Source organism: Helianthus annuus, chromosome 7 (genome assembly GCF_002127325.2).
Source record: "Helianthus annuus cultivar XRQ/B chromosome 7, HanXRQr2.0-SUNRISE, whole genome shotgun sequence".
NCBI classification, from domain to species: domain Eukaryota; kingdom Viridiplantae; phylum Streptophyta; class Magnoliopsida; order Asterales; family Asteraceae; genus Helianthus; species Helianthus annuus.
In genome coordinates, this window is record NC_035439.2 from 66,780,486 (window position 1) to 66,797,016 (window position 16,531).

A 16,531-nucleotide genomic window follows, 5' to 3' on the forward strand; every position below is an offset into this window, starting at 1 on the left:
AACTTCGCCATGATTTTTATTACAAAATTTCCAAATACCGGAGGAGGATTTTCATAAATAAAACTTGTTAAATATATATTTAGAGTATATATATTTATCGCCTGTATGATTATGTGATTATTTTGTGAACTAGATATATATTATTTTTAGAGTAAAAATAATATGAATTGGAGATACTCGTAACGAGTAAGAATACAAAAAAAAAATACACATACAACATACAAGATGCATAATTCGGGTGCAAAGTGCAAAACACAAAAGACTTATATTTATTTGTGAGAAAATAATATAAGTAAGACATTTAGTTAAAAATATAAAATATTTTTAACACAAGAAAATATACACAAAAGAGAGTGACTGTACTTGTGCGACGCAAGTCTAGTGACTAACGTTAAGAAAACGCGTATAGGTTACGACGTTAATTAAGCAAATCCGGTGAAGTTTACGACGCAAGGAACGCAAAGTTGTGAGTTCATGCTCCCCCTTTTCTCTTAACTGTTTTCAGTTTTATAACTTCGGGGGTGAAATACATGTTACAGATATTTTTATGTTTAACAAATGGTATGATAATAAAAAGCACACTTGGTGAGAACGAGTACCAAGTGTGTAGCGATATAAGAATACAAGAAGCGCACTTGGTGAGAACGAGTACCAAGTGTGTTGTGAAATAAGAAAACGAGAAGCGCACTTGGTGAGGACGAGTACCAAGTGTGTTGTGAAATAAGAATATGAGAAGTGCGCTTGGTGAGAAACGAGTACCAAGTAGGATGCGCTATGAAAAATGATGCGAGGAATCGTGTCACGAATAGGGTACAGAAGCACCATTAATCAACAATATACCTAGACCGCAGAACAAAAGGTTAGATCTAACGGGTGCCGGGCAGCCACACTCTCGATGAGGGCGAGTATCGAGTAGTGCTTTTGTGTCTCAGAATATACCAATTAAATGCCTAAGGTTTGGTGACTTCCTATGTCGTGTCACATGTTAATGGCTTTGCAACCCATTAACAATCCTGATATATACAGGAAAACTTAATTTACATAAAAACTCATACCATTCTAAAACTTGATGAATACTTGAGTACGTGGGGTACTCAAGAAAAGCATGGATTATACTTGAGTACGTGGGGTACTCTAGAAGAATTTGAATCATACATGAGTACGTGGTGTACACATGAAACTGGATTTTATGAAAACTCGATTTATTCACAAAATATGTTTTCATACAAAGTATACAAAAGTGCAAAACAAAACGGCATGAATTCACACCAACATTATGTTGACGTTTTTCCAAAACTCACATGTATTTCAGGTAACTAGGATGGATGTGCGCGTGGTCTCACTTATGCTCATGGATGTCGCTTGTGTTTGTCTTTAAATAAAGTGTAAACCTTTTAAGACAATGTTTTATGTTAACTCGCGATGTAAACGCTAACTTATGATTTCAAATTATGGTATTTGAAGTTATTTTCATGAGCATGTAGTATGTTTACCTTTCGTATGCAATGAGAACCTTTCATGATCACACCTCGTGCTTCCGCCGCAGAAAGGGGTGTGACACCTTTGATGTTCACCACTACACTTGATGTAAAAACAACCAAGGAGGGTCATGAACTAAGGTCTTTACATGTATGTAAAGTAAACTAACTAATAGAAATCATCAAATCATGTGAGGATTGTATGTTTGGACAACCCAAGTTGTTCCATAATCACTCATGTATCAAAGACTATGTTTGACATGATTTGTGGGTTGAAACCCTAGACAAAACACCAAGTTTATGAGGTTTAATCCTCTGATTTCAAATGTCTTAACCTTATTTTTAAGCTTAACCAACCATGGGATAAGTTGTAAGCATTAGGACATAGGCATGAGATGTGTTAGACACAAGTTGCATAGGTTTAAACAAGTTTTGAAGAACATAAAAATCAAACAGAAAGTTTATGGACTATTTCGGGGCATTTCCAGGTCTGATTTCTCCAAGGAGAAGTCTAGGAATCGAACCCCATGATTATCCAAGCAAGTAGGAAAAAGAATCAAGTGAATCGGATAAGAATTGAGTGAGTTATGCTCATTTTCGTGAAGGGGTGTCAATCTGCTCGAACCTTTGCTTTCAGCTACGGTTTGGAGGATGTTTTGAGAGTTTTTAGTGTTGCAAAAGTGGTAGGGAGGCTGGTTATAAGTGGTATTTATAGGGGTAAGGATTAGGGTTTCAATGGGTTGGGCTTTGGAAGTGTTTAGAAGGGGTTACACCTTAAAACTAGCCCACAAAACCCAACTATATGGGGCTGAATTTTGCTGAATTGGGGCTGCCATATTTCTTTCTTTTTTTATTTTTTAAAACATTATAATGAGTAATTTTGTTAATTAAGTTGTGTAATAATATGCAACAATGTTTCCCCTAACTTGTAACAAGGTGAAATATGAAATAAAACATGATTTAACTAGGTAAAAAGTGTAATGTACAAGTATGTAACATGTTTGTAAGTGACAAGTATATGTCACATATTAGATGATTAACCGTTGTATAAATAAGCATATTATTAGGGATTTTTAGGTATCAACAATATAAGGACAAGCATGGACATGCATCGTGAATAAGTATAAGTATGAATTACAAATAAGGATTCGATGTACAATGAATTCGAACGTATGAACATGTATGAATATGTAGATGGTGAATTTAAAGAAATACGAATTTTATTTATGATCCAAGTCTCGGATTTTACAACGAAAAGACGACTACAATAATACAAGATTTCCAAAAATAGCATTACAATGCGAGCTTTCTAATTATGGAAAGTATGAAAAAGCAGGGCGTTACAGTATAGTCCCATCACAACCGTAAAGTGGGGGCGTCAACTGGCGAGGCACCCCGCAAAGAGTAAAAGATACCGCGTCCGTACTCAATAATTGCTCTAACCCCTTCCCCCGTGTCTCCGTAAAATAAATTGTCGACAAAAACTCTAAAATAATCTCGATGTCTGCTCGTTCTCGCCCGACCTCAAATAAACGGGCCCACGGGGAGGTAACTGGCATGATCTCCTGGACCCGACCAATCGCCGCAACATTGGTAAAAATGTAATATCAATGGTTCGTGGCGCATCCAAAACCATCTCTCTAAGTCTACCTAAAAACCTGTACACAGTTGTCCCGCGAGGTATTTGACAGACAAACGGCCTCGTCTCCACAAAATCCTCGTATAACTATTCCTCCTGTGCCCCCTGCCCCACCCCCACCCTTGCCCTCAACCCGCTCCAACACTCCACCCCCCCCCCCCGCGGCCGCCCGAGCTCTGCGTGCCCCAACGGCTGATGACTCTGCTATATCGTCTGTAAACAAAGACAATCACAGGTTAGTAAGTATTATACGACTATTGTACAAATATTATACGTGCCGTATACGGTCCGTACTCCGTACAAGTATATACGTCTCGAATATGGCTCGTACAAGTATTATATGTATCGTATACGATCTGTACAAGTATTATACGTACCGTATACGGCTCATATAGGGTTCATAGTTTCGTCAAGTACTATATGTATCGTATACGGTATGTACAAGTAGTATACATACGTATACGGTCCGTATAGAGTAGTATACGTAGTACATATACGTCTCATATAGGGTCCGTAAAAGTAGTATACGTACCGTATACATTTCGTATCGTATATGACTTGTAATCGAACAAAAAAAATGAATATTCAAGGTCATACGATCGTAAATGCTTTGAATATTCAAAGGTGTGTACGATTGTATACATTGTATCCGATCGTATATACTAAAATTCAGTTTTTTTTTTTTTTTTTTTTTTTTTTTTTTTTTTTGCAAAATCATTTAAACAATTGATCCTCATTACGTTAATCTATGCTACACGATACGTTGACTAGCAAGTTACGGAATCACAAATTTTGTTCTACGAACGAGACTTTGAAACGTACCGTACGGAAAGAACGACAGAAGAAAACGTCACGAATGGCTCACGAACGATCCAAGAACGTAAGACGTGCCATGAGAAAACTAAGAGAATTTTTTGTGAAAATGAAAAATGATAATGGTTATGTGTTCGTATATGATAATATACGACCACAATTACATGTATACGGGTCGGGCCGTATACAATATTTTCTTATTTTTTATTCGCTCGTATACAATGTATTCGATCACTGTGTTTATGTTGTATACAGGTCATATAACGTTATACGACCCGTATATAAATAAATATTTTTTTTCATTTGTTTTAGATACGATTAAAATTAAACGTTTTTTTTAACGGATTATAACAAACAACTCGATTAAAATTAAACGATCATAAAACGATAATAAGTAATCAGTTTTCATTAAACATTACAATTACAAATTAAAAATACCCTACATCCACGTAGTCTACTGTCTTATATTCATTGATTGCTTATATAGTATTATACATTCCTTGTACGTGTTTCCCAACTTTCTACAATTGTATTTCTTGTATTCCTTGTTTGTCACAAATAAGGTGATGGGCTAGGGAATGGAAAATCTCCCTATAACTTGATGTGGATAAAATGGTTCATATTAACATGAACGATTGAAATGGTTTAACAAGGGATACTTTGGCTGTTGTAAATAATGGAAAAAACATAGAACAACCAACGTCGCTAATTAAGTGACATGATATTCCACCAGTTAGTTATCAAGAAGAGTCCCGTGAATGGCATTAGTAGACACTTATCACTAGGTGCGGGCTCTCTACCTTGCCAATCTAAGGAATTTCGGACATACCCATTAGTTTTTAAAAAAGACTACCAGATAGGATTCTCAAATGTACTTATTATTATAACTTTTATAAAATTTTGACTACCCAAAAAAGTCAAGCATTTAAACCCTAAAAATGGATTAGTAGATTACACAATCACCGAAGGACAAAGAAAATTTGTAGATAACGTTCAAGTAAATGGTTAATCGAGTCACGAGTCCATACACGCGACAATCTATTATACTGATCTTATACCCGGCCCATTACCCAACTCAAACGTATTGGATTTACCTGTGGAATTCAGATTTGTCTGTCAAATGTCATCCCTACATCAACCCAACCCAATGTTGCATTCCAAATTGATCCACAATCAGTCCCAAATCAGCATTCATGGCTGACTTCCTTAATTCACATAATATTTATGTAAAACCAAAAACAATCTCTCTTTAAGACCTCCAACAACAAAGAAAAGAAACAACCACCTTTTACATGAGAAAACCTTACACTGACAATATCTAGAATCTTCAAAAAAGATGAGGAAAGGGCGAAAATGGAACCACAACCCCGCCACATATATGCAAACTACCAGACTCTTGCCGGTTTCTAAACAACACCTTATCAAACAATAAGCTTTCACTGACATCAAGTAGTCCGTACGCATCTGTGTTGTAATTATATCTTGATGTCGTTCCATCTATGCAAGCATCTTTCTCAAACGTTTTGATGTAACATACTATGTCATGTTGCAGCTTTATGCTCTCCGTTGGTTTGTGACCAAATGAGAAGAGGGATTTCCTGTCACGTTCTGTACTATCAGTGGTTTCAACAACGCTATCCATCACACGTTCGTTACAACTACTATCAACCACTGAACTGGATACTGGCTCATCATGAACAATCTGTGAACACAATTTGATACCAAATAGCATGAGAACACACTCGTGTGTCTATAGATATAGAGGGGGTCATTCAATATGTAACCAATTATAAGTAGAGAACTACGAGAACCACATAAAACCTTGCAACTGTTGCTTAACTGTGATACGTAAGGCGGTTACGTAACCGTATAAGTGTTTCTTTTTCTCTTATGTGACATGCACCACGTACAAGTGCTTATGCAGTTCTCTACTTCAAAAACTATTGAGAGAACATGTGAGATAAACTAAACCAATCATTTTCCCAATCTTAAAATTTTAAAACGAGTAAATTGCCAAAATCGTCCCTGAGGTTTGGGCATGTTTGTCAGTTTCATCCAAAACAACTTTTTTGTACCATATTGACCTTCACTTTTGGGATTTTTTGCCATTTTCATCCACACGTCTAATTTGCTTTTTTTTTTTCTGTCAAACATTTTGAAAATGGCAAAAAATCCCAAATCTCAGGGACGATTTTAGCAAAAAAAAAAAAAAAAATTACGTTTGGATGAAAATGGCAAAAAAAAAAACCTAAAAGTGAAGGGCAATATGATACAAAAAGTTGTTTTGGATGAAGCTGGCAAACATTAGCAATTTACTCTTTTAAAACAGAAGAAATTGATATAAATGTATTTTTTATCAATTATAACTCTGAAAATAAAAAATGGATAAATTAGGCCGACTTTTCTTTATGTATATTACCTACACATGTATATGTAAGAACTAATAAGCATAACTTTAAAGAGTTCAAACTCATCAACATAGCCTTTTTTTTCCAGCAAGGTAAGAAATGGAATGGACCAGAAATGTTCTCGGTTATACATGACCAGACCCATTTTGGCCCCTCAATAGAACTGAATCATTTTCATTGGCATAGTTGTTAATAGCGACCGCTTAGCATTTTGCGAAGTGATGCGATCAATTGGTGCTATCTGATGTTTTGCGAATTAAAAGCATGAAAATAGGGGGACTTTTTACGGTTTATTGTTCTTGAAATATAAATAGCAACTGAAATACCAACGTATTAAGGGTTTTTTGTTTCACAACTGAAAAAAGAAGCTTATTTTAGCTATTAATATACATGTAAAATATTTCTAAAGTTTTCTTCTTGTGCATCGCTAAACATAGAATAGGGCCCGCTATTTCATCGCGATCGCTACGTAGCTTATAGGTAGGCTGTCGCTATCGTCTGCTATTCGTTATCGACAACTGTGTTCATAGGACGGTTTTGCACAAATATTTAGTATGAAGCAAATTTGCAACTATGACATAGCTAAGAAAGAGATGTAGCTAGAGTAAGGTAGTGTTTGGTATGTAGGAATGGGAGGTGGAATGGAATGAACTATTGCGAGGGAATGAAAAAAGGGGTGTTTGGTTGGTCAACGTAATGGAATCACACATTACGTAAGTCATTCCATTCCCTCAAATTCATTCCATCCACTCCCCCTGTTTTTTTTCCCATTCCATTCCCTCTCCCAGCCTACGTCACAAACACCGCCCATCACCTCCACCATTTGCCACCACCACTACCTGCCGTCGTCACCACCCGCCACCAACCTCCGCCGACCACCACCACCACCGTCCTTCGCCGCCCGCCGCCACCGCTATCGACTACCATCGCTGCCACCCGCCATCGTAAACCACCGCCACCCCAACCACTACTGCCACCCTCCACCGACCACCACCACCATCCTTCGCTGGCACCACCTGCTAACGTCAACCACCACCACCCACTGTCGTCGCCACCACCATCGCCGCCACCACCGCTAACAACCGTCACCCACCGACCACCGCCACCCACCACCGCTACCACTGCCGCCACCCATCGCTGCCACTGCCACTAGCCGCCACTGATCATCGCCACCACCGATCGCCGATTTAATTCATTCCTCTTTTCTTACCTACCAAACAACACAAGGTAATGATTTATTCCTTTCCTGCATGGTAACTAAACAAGACTATGGAATGTAATGATCCATTTCATTCCTTTGTCCATTCCATTACCTCGTCCATTCCATTCCCTCATTTATTCCATTTCGCCATACCAAACAGACCCAAGAGGTGTTGATATTTGTTAAATTACACATACTTTAATCCCCTATTTTACACGTTTTTTGCCATAAAACCGAGGATTAGACACTTAATCGTGTATGTTTTTGTTTACAGGCCTCAAACAACATGCCGAACAAGAAGATGAAGAAAACAAAGATTTTCCGAGCGAAGTGGCAGAGTTACCACGATTCTGTGAAAATTCAGCAACGATTGGCACGGCAGTGCAGATATTGGCACGACCGTGCCAATCCGAAGACTAGGCCACAGCTCGAAAGCACTGCCAGTGCGGTTGGCAGTGCCGGTTACTTCTCGGAGACGCACGACCGTGCGTCGATTGGCATGACCGTGCCAATCTTGAAGACCGGTCCAAGATCTGCTGACGTCTTGGTTTTAAAAAGCGTGCCCTAGGCGCGCCTAGGCGCAAGGCGCAACAAGGCGCAGGGCCTGAGGCTTTTTTGCTTCTCGCCTTGTGTAATTACAGGAAGCGACCAAAAAGGCGCATTTTTTGATTTTTTTTGTGGGCTTTTTGGCCTAAGGTGCGCGCCTCATGTAACTTAAGCGTTTTACTGCATAAAAATGTTGTAATTTGGGTTTTTTGACTTGTACATGTAATTAAAATGGTATATAAGCCCTTATTTATAGCTATATTTTGGTTAAAGGAAGCTAAAAACCTATGGGATATGCATGGGATATATAAAAAAAATTATATAAACATCTTGCGCCTCGGGTACGAAAAGCCCACCGCTTTTGCGCTTTGCGCTTCGCGCCTCAATTTTAGACCTCGTCGCTTTTGTACGCCTCTCGCTTTTTAAAACCAAGGCTAACGTCACAAGACATCCTGAACAGTGGATGACCGTGCCCTTTATTGGCACGACCGTGCCAATTGAAAAAGTTATAAAACACATCAGATGGCAATCTGTTCGCTATGTCTGGATTTTTGGGAGCTCATCAAACGAATTTTGGGCTCCGGAGGATATATCTTTTGCCCGGATTCAAGCCCTCATTGTGCCTAGAAGCTCCGTTACCATCCAGACCTTCAATCTTGTGCTTTTTTATGGTTTGATTCTTGAATCTTTCCATTATTTTGTTTATGATCCAAGCATTTGGTTGATGTTTTATGTATTATTGTAGCCTATGGGCAAAAACACTAGTATTCCTTGCTTCATAAACAACCATTAGTATGTTAATCAAGTTTGTAATGACACTTAAGCATTTTCTATGTTAATCCTTGATGATTAGTTTGCAACCTTGTTTATTGATGTTGAATTCTTGAATCTTGATTATAGTTAATTGTCTTGGATGATTAGTATGTGGTTAGTTGAGATATTTGCAAAAATAAGCTTAATTAACCATTTATTAGTAGACTTTTTAACTTGTTTAAAATGTTTACACCTTGGTTTAAAAAAGCAAGCTTTAAGCGAGCTTAAAGCGTGAGGCGATGAAGCGCTAGGGTTGTCGCTTTTTTTGCTCTGAGGCAACAAATCACTTGAAGCGTTTTGAAGCGCGCTTTAAGCCCGAAGCGCCATTGGTTTGAAGCAACGCTTCAGCCTAATCAGGTCAAAATTAGGTTTTTAATTTAGGCCCAATAGTCTCTAATAGGGTTTAATTGAGGCCCGCTTACCCTAAAAAAAGAACGTTAGTAAACATCTTCAGCCGCTCCCTCCCTCTTCTCCATCGATTCTTCATACTTTCTCCAATAATCGACTTTAATTTATGTTTTAATTATGTTTTTTTATATGTTAAGTGTGTTTTTTTAATCATGTTTTTGTGTTTATTATTGATTAACAAGTAGAATATGTCATATTGATGTGTACAAAATTTTTTATATTTTTTTATTTTGAGCGCTTCTTATACGTGAAGCTCTCGCTTCGCGCTTGAAGCTTCGCTTAAAGCTTTTGGAACCAAAACGCTTCAGAGCGCCTTGCGCTTTTTTAAACCAAGGTTTACACCATGAGACTAGAAATGGTTAGTGGTTTAATAAGGGGTAATTAATATTAATCAAGAATGCTTTCCCTCACGGAAGAACCTTAACGGGTTAGATGGTGTTATGAATTTTTGACATAAGTTGTAAACTTTGTTAGTAATTTAGGCCAAAATTGCTTTCTTGGTGAATTTATGTTCAAGATTTGTAAAATGAACTCGGTTGCGATTTAGTCTAGTTTATACTTGTCTTGGTGGTTGCATTGTGTTCATCGGTGTCGCTTTCCTTGATTAAGTGAAGTTAGAAAACTCCTAACGGATGACTAGCTTATTTTTTAGGGGATTTCCGTAGACATTCATCAATTGGGCGTTAAAGAACAATTTTAGGTGGTTAAAGTGTGTTTTATCGTTTTAACTTTTTAAAGAGTTGTCATGTTAGGATTTCCGAAAGGGATACTAGTTGTCTTTGAAAAATGGAAAATTGATCAAGTGTTCTAGCGGCAAAACCGACTTAGTTAACATGTTCCGGTTGCTCATAAAGCAAGGCTATATATCTATTTTTATATTTGGAGTCTATTATGTTTTAAAAATATATGTTTAGTCATATTTTAGTTTAAACAAATTATCCACCTATCTTTCTACCGGTAATTTAATGACAAGGGTTTAGTACTATTGCATCCGCCCGCATCCATGGATCGACACTTGGTTCTTACCGATACTTTACTACATATATGACGGGGTACACTTGCCCTTTTGTGTGTGTTTTAATGTTGAAGTATAAATCATTTTTATAAATTTAAAACCGAATCGTGTGTAAAATTCATTGTAAAAACAAGTATATACACGCACACGTCAGGTGTAAACGAGCCAAGCCCGCTCGTGAGCTACTCGAGATCAGCTAGCTAAAAGCTCGAGTTGAGCCAAGCTTAAACAAGCTGAGCTCGAGCCTAGACGAGACACATGGGCAAATTGAACATTAAAAAGTTGCAATTTTCATTGGGCGTCGAAAAAGGAAATACCTGTTGCACAATGCGAGAGTTTGGAGCAGGGGTGACTGAGTTCACAGATGGGTCTTCTGCTGCTGAGAAATCAGAACTATCAAAAGTGGATATCGAAACACATTCATCAAAATAAGACATTGCTTCATCTGTCAAACGTTTTGACATCTTCTTTCTTTCACTGCTACTCTGTTGGTCACCCAGAAACACTTAATACAGTAAAATTTGTACTAGCATGAACAACATAATAATGATAATAATAATAATCATACTTTTCTTCCTAAACGAGATCTATGAGAACTAGAGGTCTTGGGTTCTGGAAGTGTCTCCTTGAGAATTCTGCTCAATTCCTGCTTGTGATGCTCCTCAATAGCCAAATCTGATCGAAGTTTTCTAGCACGTTCTTGGGACTACACATATAAAGCAAATATAATCAGTTACCAAAGGGCACATTCTTGGAACTATTTGCTTTTAACTGACCAGTTATCAATAAAATACAAGCATAATGATCATTATCATATAGACGAGTTGAAACTTTGTCATTTAGTCAATATCAGTTCAGCAAGTCACAAGCTTTGGTATATAATAAGCCTAATTAAAGTGAAAAAAGAGATCACCGCTTCGAGTTCTTTGGCATATTCCCTTCTTATGTCCAACACTAACTCAACAGCCCCGGGTTTAACCAACTTTGGAGATATATCCCTACTCACAAGACCACCACTGCTGTTTCTCCGGATGACCTACAGAAAACAGGGTCCGGTATTTAAGAGATATTAGACAACTTTATAAAAGAGGCTGAAATTTAAGAGATGTTTTGGTTAACTAACTGCAGCTTTAAGAACTCACATCGTGAAGGTCGTCCTGCATATCGGCAATAGCACGTCTCACTTCAGATCTCACAGTTTCGTATATTTCAATTGAGGCTGTATCGTTTCTCAAATTGCTTGCTTCATATGACTGCAAGTCAATGAATGGAAAATGTCACACAACAAACAATTTGTCTAGAGATGGAAACATGAGTGGTCGGTGGTCCAACTGGGATGATCCATAAAAACTTGTTCATCCTTTTTTTCAGCTTTACAAAAAACTAATTAAGAAATATTCCGTTAAAAAACTACATTCAGAAAATAGAAATTTGAGCAGATTATTCAGATTTAAATCCTTTTGCTTACCTATTCGACCGTTAAAATAGAACATAGCCTAAAATGATCATGTATACAGTATACGTAAGTGGGTCAAATTGCTACCTATAACATAATCTCATCTCAAGACTTACAGTTCAGACATACATCCCTAGGGATGTAAACGAGTCAGGACGAGCCCAAGCTCGCCCAAGAGCTCAGCTCGTTTCGAGCTTTATATCTGAAGTTTGAGCTTAGCTCGTGAGTAGTTTTTTCAAACTCAATCTCGACTCGTTTATTATTTATTAAATTACTTATATTCTTTTTTTAATTATTTTATATACTATATATAAAAATAAATATGATTTAATTAATTTTATCATATTTTTATATATAAAAAATTATTACAAAAAATATATATTAAATATAAATTACATAAATATAAGGCTTGTTTAGGTTCGCGACCCAACTCGAGCTCAATAAATGAAGCTTGAGCTCGGGATCGTTTGTTAAACAAGCTTATTTTTAGGCTCGGGCTCATTTAAGCTCGACTTGCCAGTCTCAAGTAGCTCATGAGTGGCTTGGCTGGTTTACACCCCTATACTTTCCCAGACAAGATGCGAGTAAGCCATGTCATTTTGTAAGATAAACAGTGGTCCACAAGTCCACGAAAATACAAAATCTAACCTTCATCTGCTCATAAACAGCTTTAATTGTTTTCTCTTCGGCTTCAGACAGAGAACCAGTAGAGATGCCATCTTCGCAGTTCAACACTTGTGAATCAAACTATAAAATCAAGCAAACTCTACAATAAGCGTGACGAAACAGAGGTATATAAAGTATAAAAGTTCAATACACAAAATAATCCATGAAAGCTCACAGAAGAACCAACGGATGGACGGGAAGTCCTCTCAAATGATGTAATGCTAGACACAGGAAGCTTCCCAGTACTGCTAGATGCCCGACCCCTACCTCCATGTGTGATTGGCATTCTTGATTCTTGTTCTGCTTCACTCTATTTGACAGAATAATACCACTATAAGTTGGAGATGTAAATATAATGCATTTACTGATCCGATTGAAAATAAGTAGGGGTGTAAACGAGCTGAGCCTAGCTTAGCACAAGCTGGGCTTGTTTAACTTACGAGAGCTCGAGCGGCTCGTTAGTAGTTTTCCAAGATCAAGCTCAACTCGTTTATTATTTTCTAATAAATTTATACCCTTTTTAATTAGTTAAAAGTTAACATTTTATGTATAGCATACTATATACTATAATAAGTCATATATAAATAGATATATTTAATATATAAGATAAAATTTATATAAATAATAGGGTTGTTTGGGCTCGCAAGCCACCTTGAGCTCGATATGTGAAGCTAGATATCGGGCTCATTTCTTAAACAAGTTTACTTTGAAAACTCAAGCCCGTTTAAGCACAGTTCAATTCGAGCTTTTAGAAAGCCAATCTCGAGTAGCTCACTAGCAGCTTGGCTCGTTTACCCCCAAGCTATAAATTGTGTGTGGATGTGATTCTATTGTCTAAAGTTGAGATAAAAGGCTACAAATAGTGTATGGAAGGGATTCTTTTATTTAAAGTTGTAGTCATCACATGTTTTGATCGTTGGGTCGATTTATAGAATCAGATGATAATATTACCCGTTGGGACGCTTTTGTTGAAAAAGATTTAGACTTTTTTTTTTGTGAAATGGAAGTAAAAGTCAATCAAATTAGCGAAAAAAAGGAAAAAAAAAACTAGATAACCTTATTTTATCCTTACGTAGTCAGTTTTGTTGCAGCCATAGTTATCAAATGCGCTAGGCGCATAGGGCTCGCCTCTCGCCTAAGCGAGAAGCGCAAAAAAAGCGAGGGCCTGAGGAAAAAAAAGCGCAATCAAATAAAAACATTAAAAAAACAAAGTTATGAACCGAAAAAAGCCAAATCCTCAAATTCCAAAAGTTTTCAAATATCATAAAACTTAAAATAAAACCAACATTAATATGAATCATCAAAATATCCCAAAACCAAAATTGTTGACTTGAAAACAATAAAGTTCGGACTTCAAAAAGTAAATTAAATTCAAAACCAAATGTTCTTCAACTTTAAAAATCGTCGGAGTCGTCATCCACAGCAATCGCCTTGTCTTTTCCAGCAGCCTTAGCAGCATACACATACCTGTGGTATTTTTTGCCGGCAAAGAACTGTGAATGCTGTGGATACTTATTTGTTATATTACAGAACATGAATGAATATTATATAAAGATAATATATATCTCTTAACTTTTTGAAATTCAAAATATCTTTAAAAATATATACAGATTTGATGAGATATGATTCTAAAAGATTTAAAATTAGCTGTCTGGGTTGTTTTTAAAAGATAGGGTTTTTAAAAAAAAATAACGTTGCTTTTTTATCTAGGAGACAAAAGCGGTGTTTGGTCGCCTTGGTCGCCCAGGTCGCCTAGGCGGACCAGGCGATCGCTTTTAACAACAGAGGTTGCAGCCTCTATGAAACTCATTATTTGACCCTTAAATACTGAGATGATTAAGCACATAAATGTTTAACCAATCATCCAAACATCTATAAAGAAATCAGTCAATCAATTCCATAAGGCAAATTCAAAAACTCCCTATTTTTCCTCAGGTTTAAATCTTTGTTGTTGTCCGTTTGGATAGGTTAATGAAGATTCAAAAACATTCCCAACTACTTTATGTTCTTAAATTTGATTAACTTTTGGATAACATGAAGAAATAAATACACTTCAACGTTTGAACAAACCTTCAATTTCAAAAATCAACATTTAAGATTCACAACTCATGACATATTCCTCCCTTTTGTTTGCCTTTCTTCTAGATATCGGTGTTAGCTATGATTTGTGATCCTTTGTCTTACTTTTCTCTTATACTAGTCGTATATGTTTTTTATATTATGCATAGTTCTATATTGTAAAAAAAAAAAACAGAAGAGAGGTTTTATTGAGTCATGGTCTCATTGAAAGCCGCCGGCGAATGGGAAAGAGTTAAGTTTGCTTTTACTAGGTATGTTTCTTAGGTCTTGTGTAATGGGGCGGCATATCACGGGAGATTCCAGCATAGCGCCCCATAGCGCCGCGGAACACCGCTACGGGCGGCGCTATGGGGGTGAAAAAGGGTGGAGCCGCGATGACAATAGCGGCGTGACCATTCTTCCCAACTCACACACACATATATATACATACATATGCATGTATAATTGAAGGGGTTATATAATCCCCTTACCACTACACCCTCTCGTGATATAAAGCCCCGTAAAGCCCCTCTCTTACGCGTTTCGCCACTTGTCGCATAAAGCACCAACCACAAGGGGCTTTATGACTACACATGGCCTTATTGTGTATCTGAACTCCTAAGGTAAGAATTATCCTAGAAAAACAAACAATCCCTATCAATGGTGCTAAACAATAGTTGCAAGCAAAATGCAATTGTAAGTAAAAAGATATTTTTGAAAACCTGAGAAGGTAATTTGGCCCTGGAAACAGATCGACCCCTGCGGCCACTTCCATTATTCACCCGAGACAAACTCCTGCGGCGAGCCTCCTTCTCACCACCATTCTTCAAATCCGAACCCCTCTTTACCGACCGAGACCGGCCTCTCTCGACCACCCCCACATCAGCGTTGGCGTCACCGCCTGTTGCCCAGTATAGAGGATTGTCTCTTTTGTTCAAGAACTCTGCGGCTATGTCGGTTTCAGTTGATCTTGACAGAGCGTTGACGCTCAAAGATCTTCGTATTTTTGGTTTTTGAGGTGGAGGATTAGAGGAACCATAGCCATCGCTTCTTTTGGAGTTCGATTTGAAGGCTGCTGTCGCCATTTTTACACAGTTTAGAAGATGATCATGAGGCAGGTGGCTGGCTGGGTGGTGGTGGTGGGTGGATTAACCAATGTTCTTTGTTTTATTAGCAAACCTGTTTCCACAGTGAAGCAGTGTGAGGGAAGTTAAAGTTTTGAATCGATCCTTTGCTTTTCACTTCTATAGTTGGAAAAGAATAGTAAATTACGGATTTGCTACTTGGGTTAGCGATAAGCAAATGGTACCCGATACCAATACCGAATTTACCGAACCGGGTACATTTTCGGTACCGATTTGGTACCGACTTTTGACATTTTCGATACCGGTCCGGTACGGTACAGCGGTACAGGTTCGGTACCGGTTTTTCTCCTCAAATACCGGTACCGGTATTGTACCGTACCGGATATATTCGGTACCGGTACCTACTTTTAGGGATTTTCGGTACCGGTACTTTCGATTCTGGTATTGGTTGATACCGAGCTCATCCCTAACTTGGGCATCCAAAAAGGTTTAGGTAAAAAGTATATGGCAAAATTTTATAAATCAACTTTAATTTTATATCTAAACTTTATTTTATGTCTATCATCGTTAAATTGGTCAAACCCAATCTTTATATTCATGTTTTAATACAAGAGTCAACCTTTAACACAAATGTCGTTTAATTTCTTGGTTAAGTTACCTCACATACTTTCTATCAAGGGCATTATGGTATTTTCCCACTTCTTTTGTTTAATTTATGTTTTTAAGAGGGTGGGCAACAAAGTTCATCTTCAAGTCTCAAACACATCATTACTTCTTTATCCGAACAACAAAAGCTTCAAATTTCTACACAAAAGTCACAAATTTGTCTAACTTTTATCAAAATCATGAAAGTATACCTGAAACTCGAAGATCAAGAACGACAAAATCAAACCCCAATCCTCTTCAAAGCCAAAATCCGCATCACCGTCTTCGGTCGTCCTTTCC

The 16,531-nt window shown here is 37.5% G+C and overlaps 1 protein-coding gene across 2 annotated transcripts; it reads right to left on the reverse strand.

The window, feature by feature from the left end:
* Window positions 1–5,103: 5,103 nt before the first annotated feature.
* Window positions 5,104–15,718, reverse strand: LOC110868119. Of its 2 annotated transcripts, none has more exons than XM_022117203.2 (8): window positions 15,224–15,718; window positions 12,619–12,753; window positions 12,426–12,524; window positions 11,464–11,574; window positions 11,235–11,357; window positions 10,890–11,027; window positions 10,639–10,806; window positions 5,104–5,632 (listed from the first exon to the last, which is right to left on the reverse strand). In XM_022117203.2, the coding sequence occupies exons 1-8, from the start codon at window positions 15,584–15,586 to the stop codon at window positions 5,258–5,260; spliced, it is 1,512 nt and encodes a 503-aa protein (XP_021972895.1). In that variant the 5' UTR covers window positions 15,587–15,718; the 3' UTR covers window positions 5,104–5,257. The 2 variants fall into 2 exon arrangements, with proteins under 2 accessions (XP_021972895.1, XP_021972896.1); XM_022117204.2 differs by lacking the exon at window positions 5,104–5,632 and adding an exon at window positions 7,413–7,548.
* Between the last annotated feature and the right edge of the window lie 813 nt (window positions 15,719–16,531).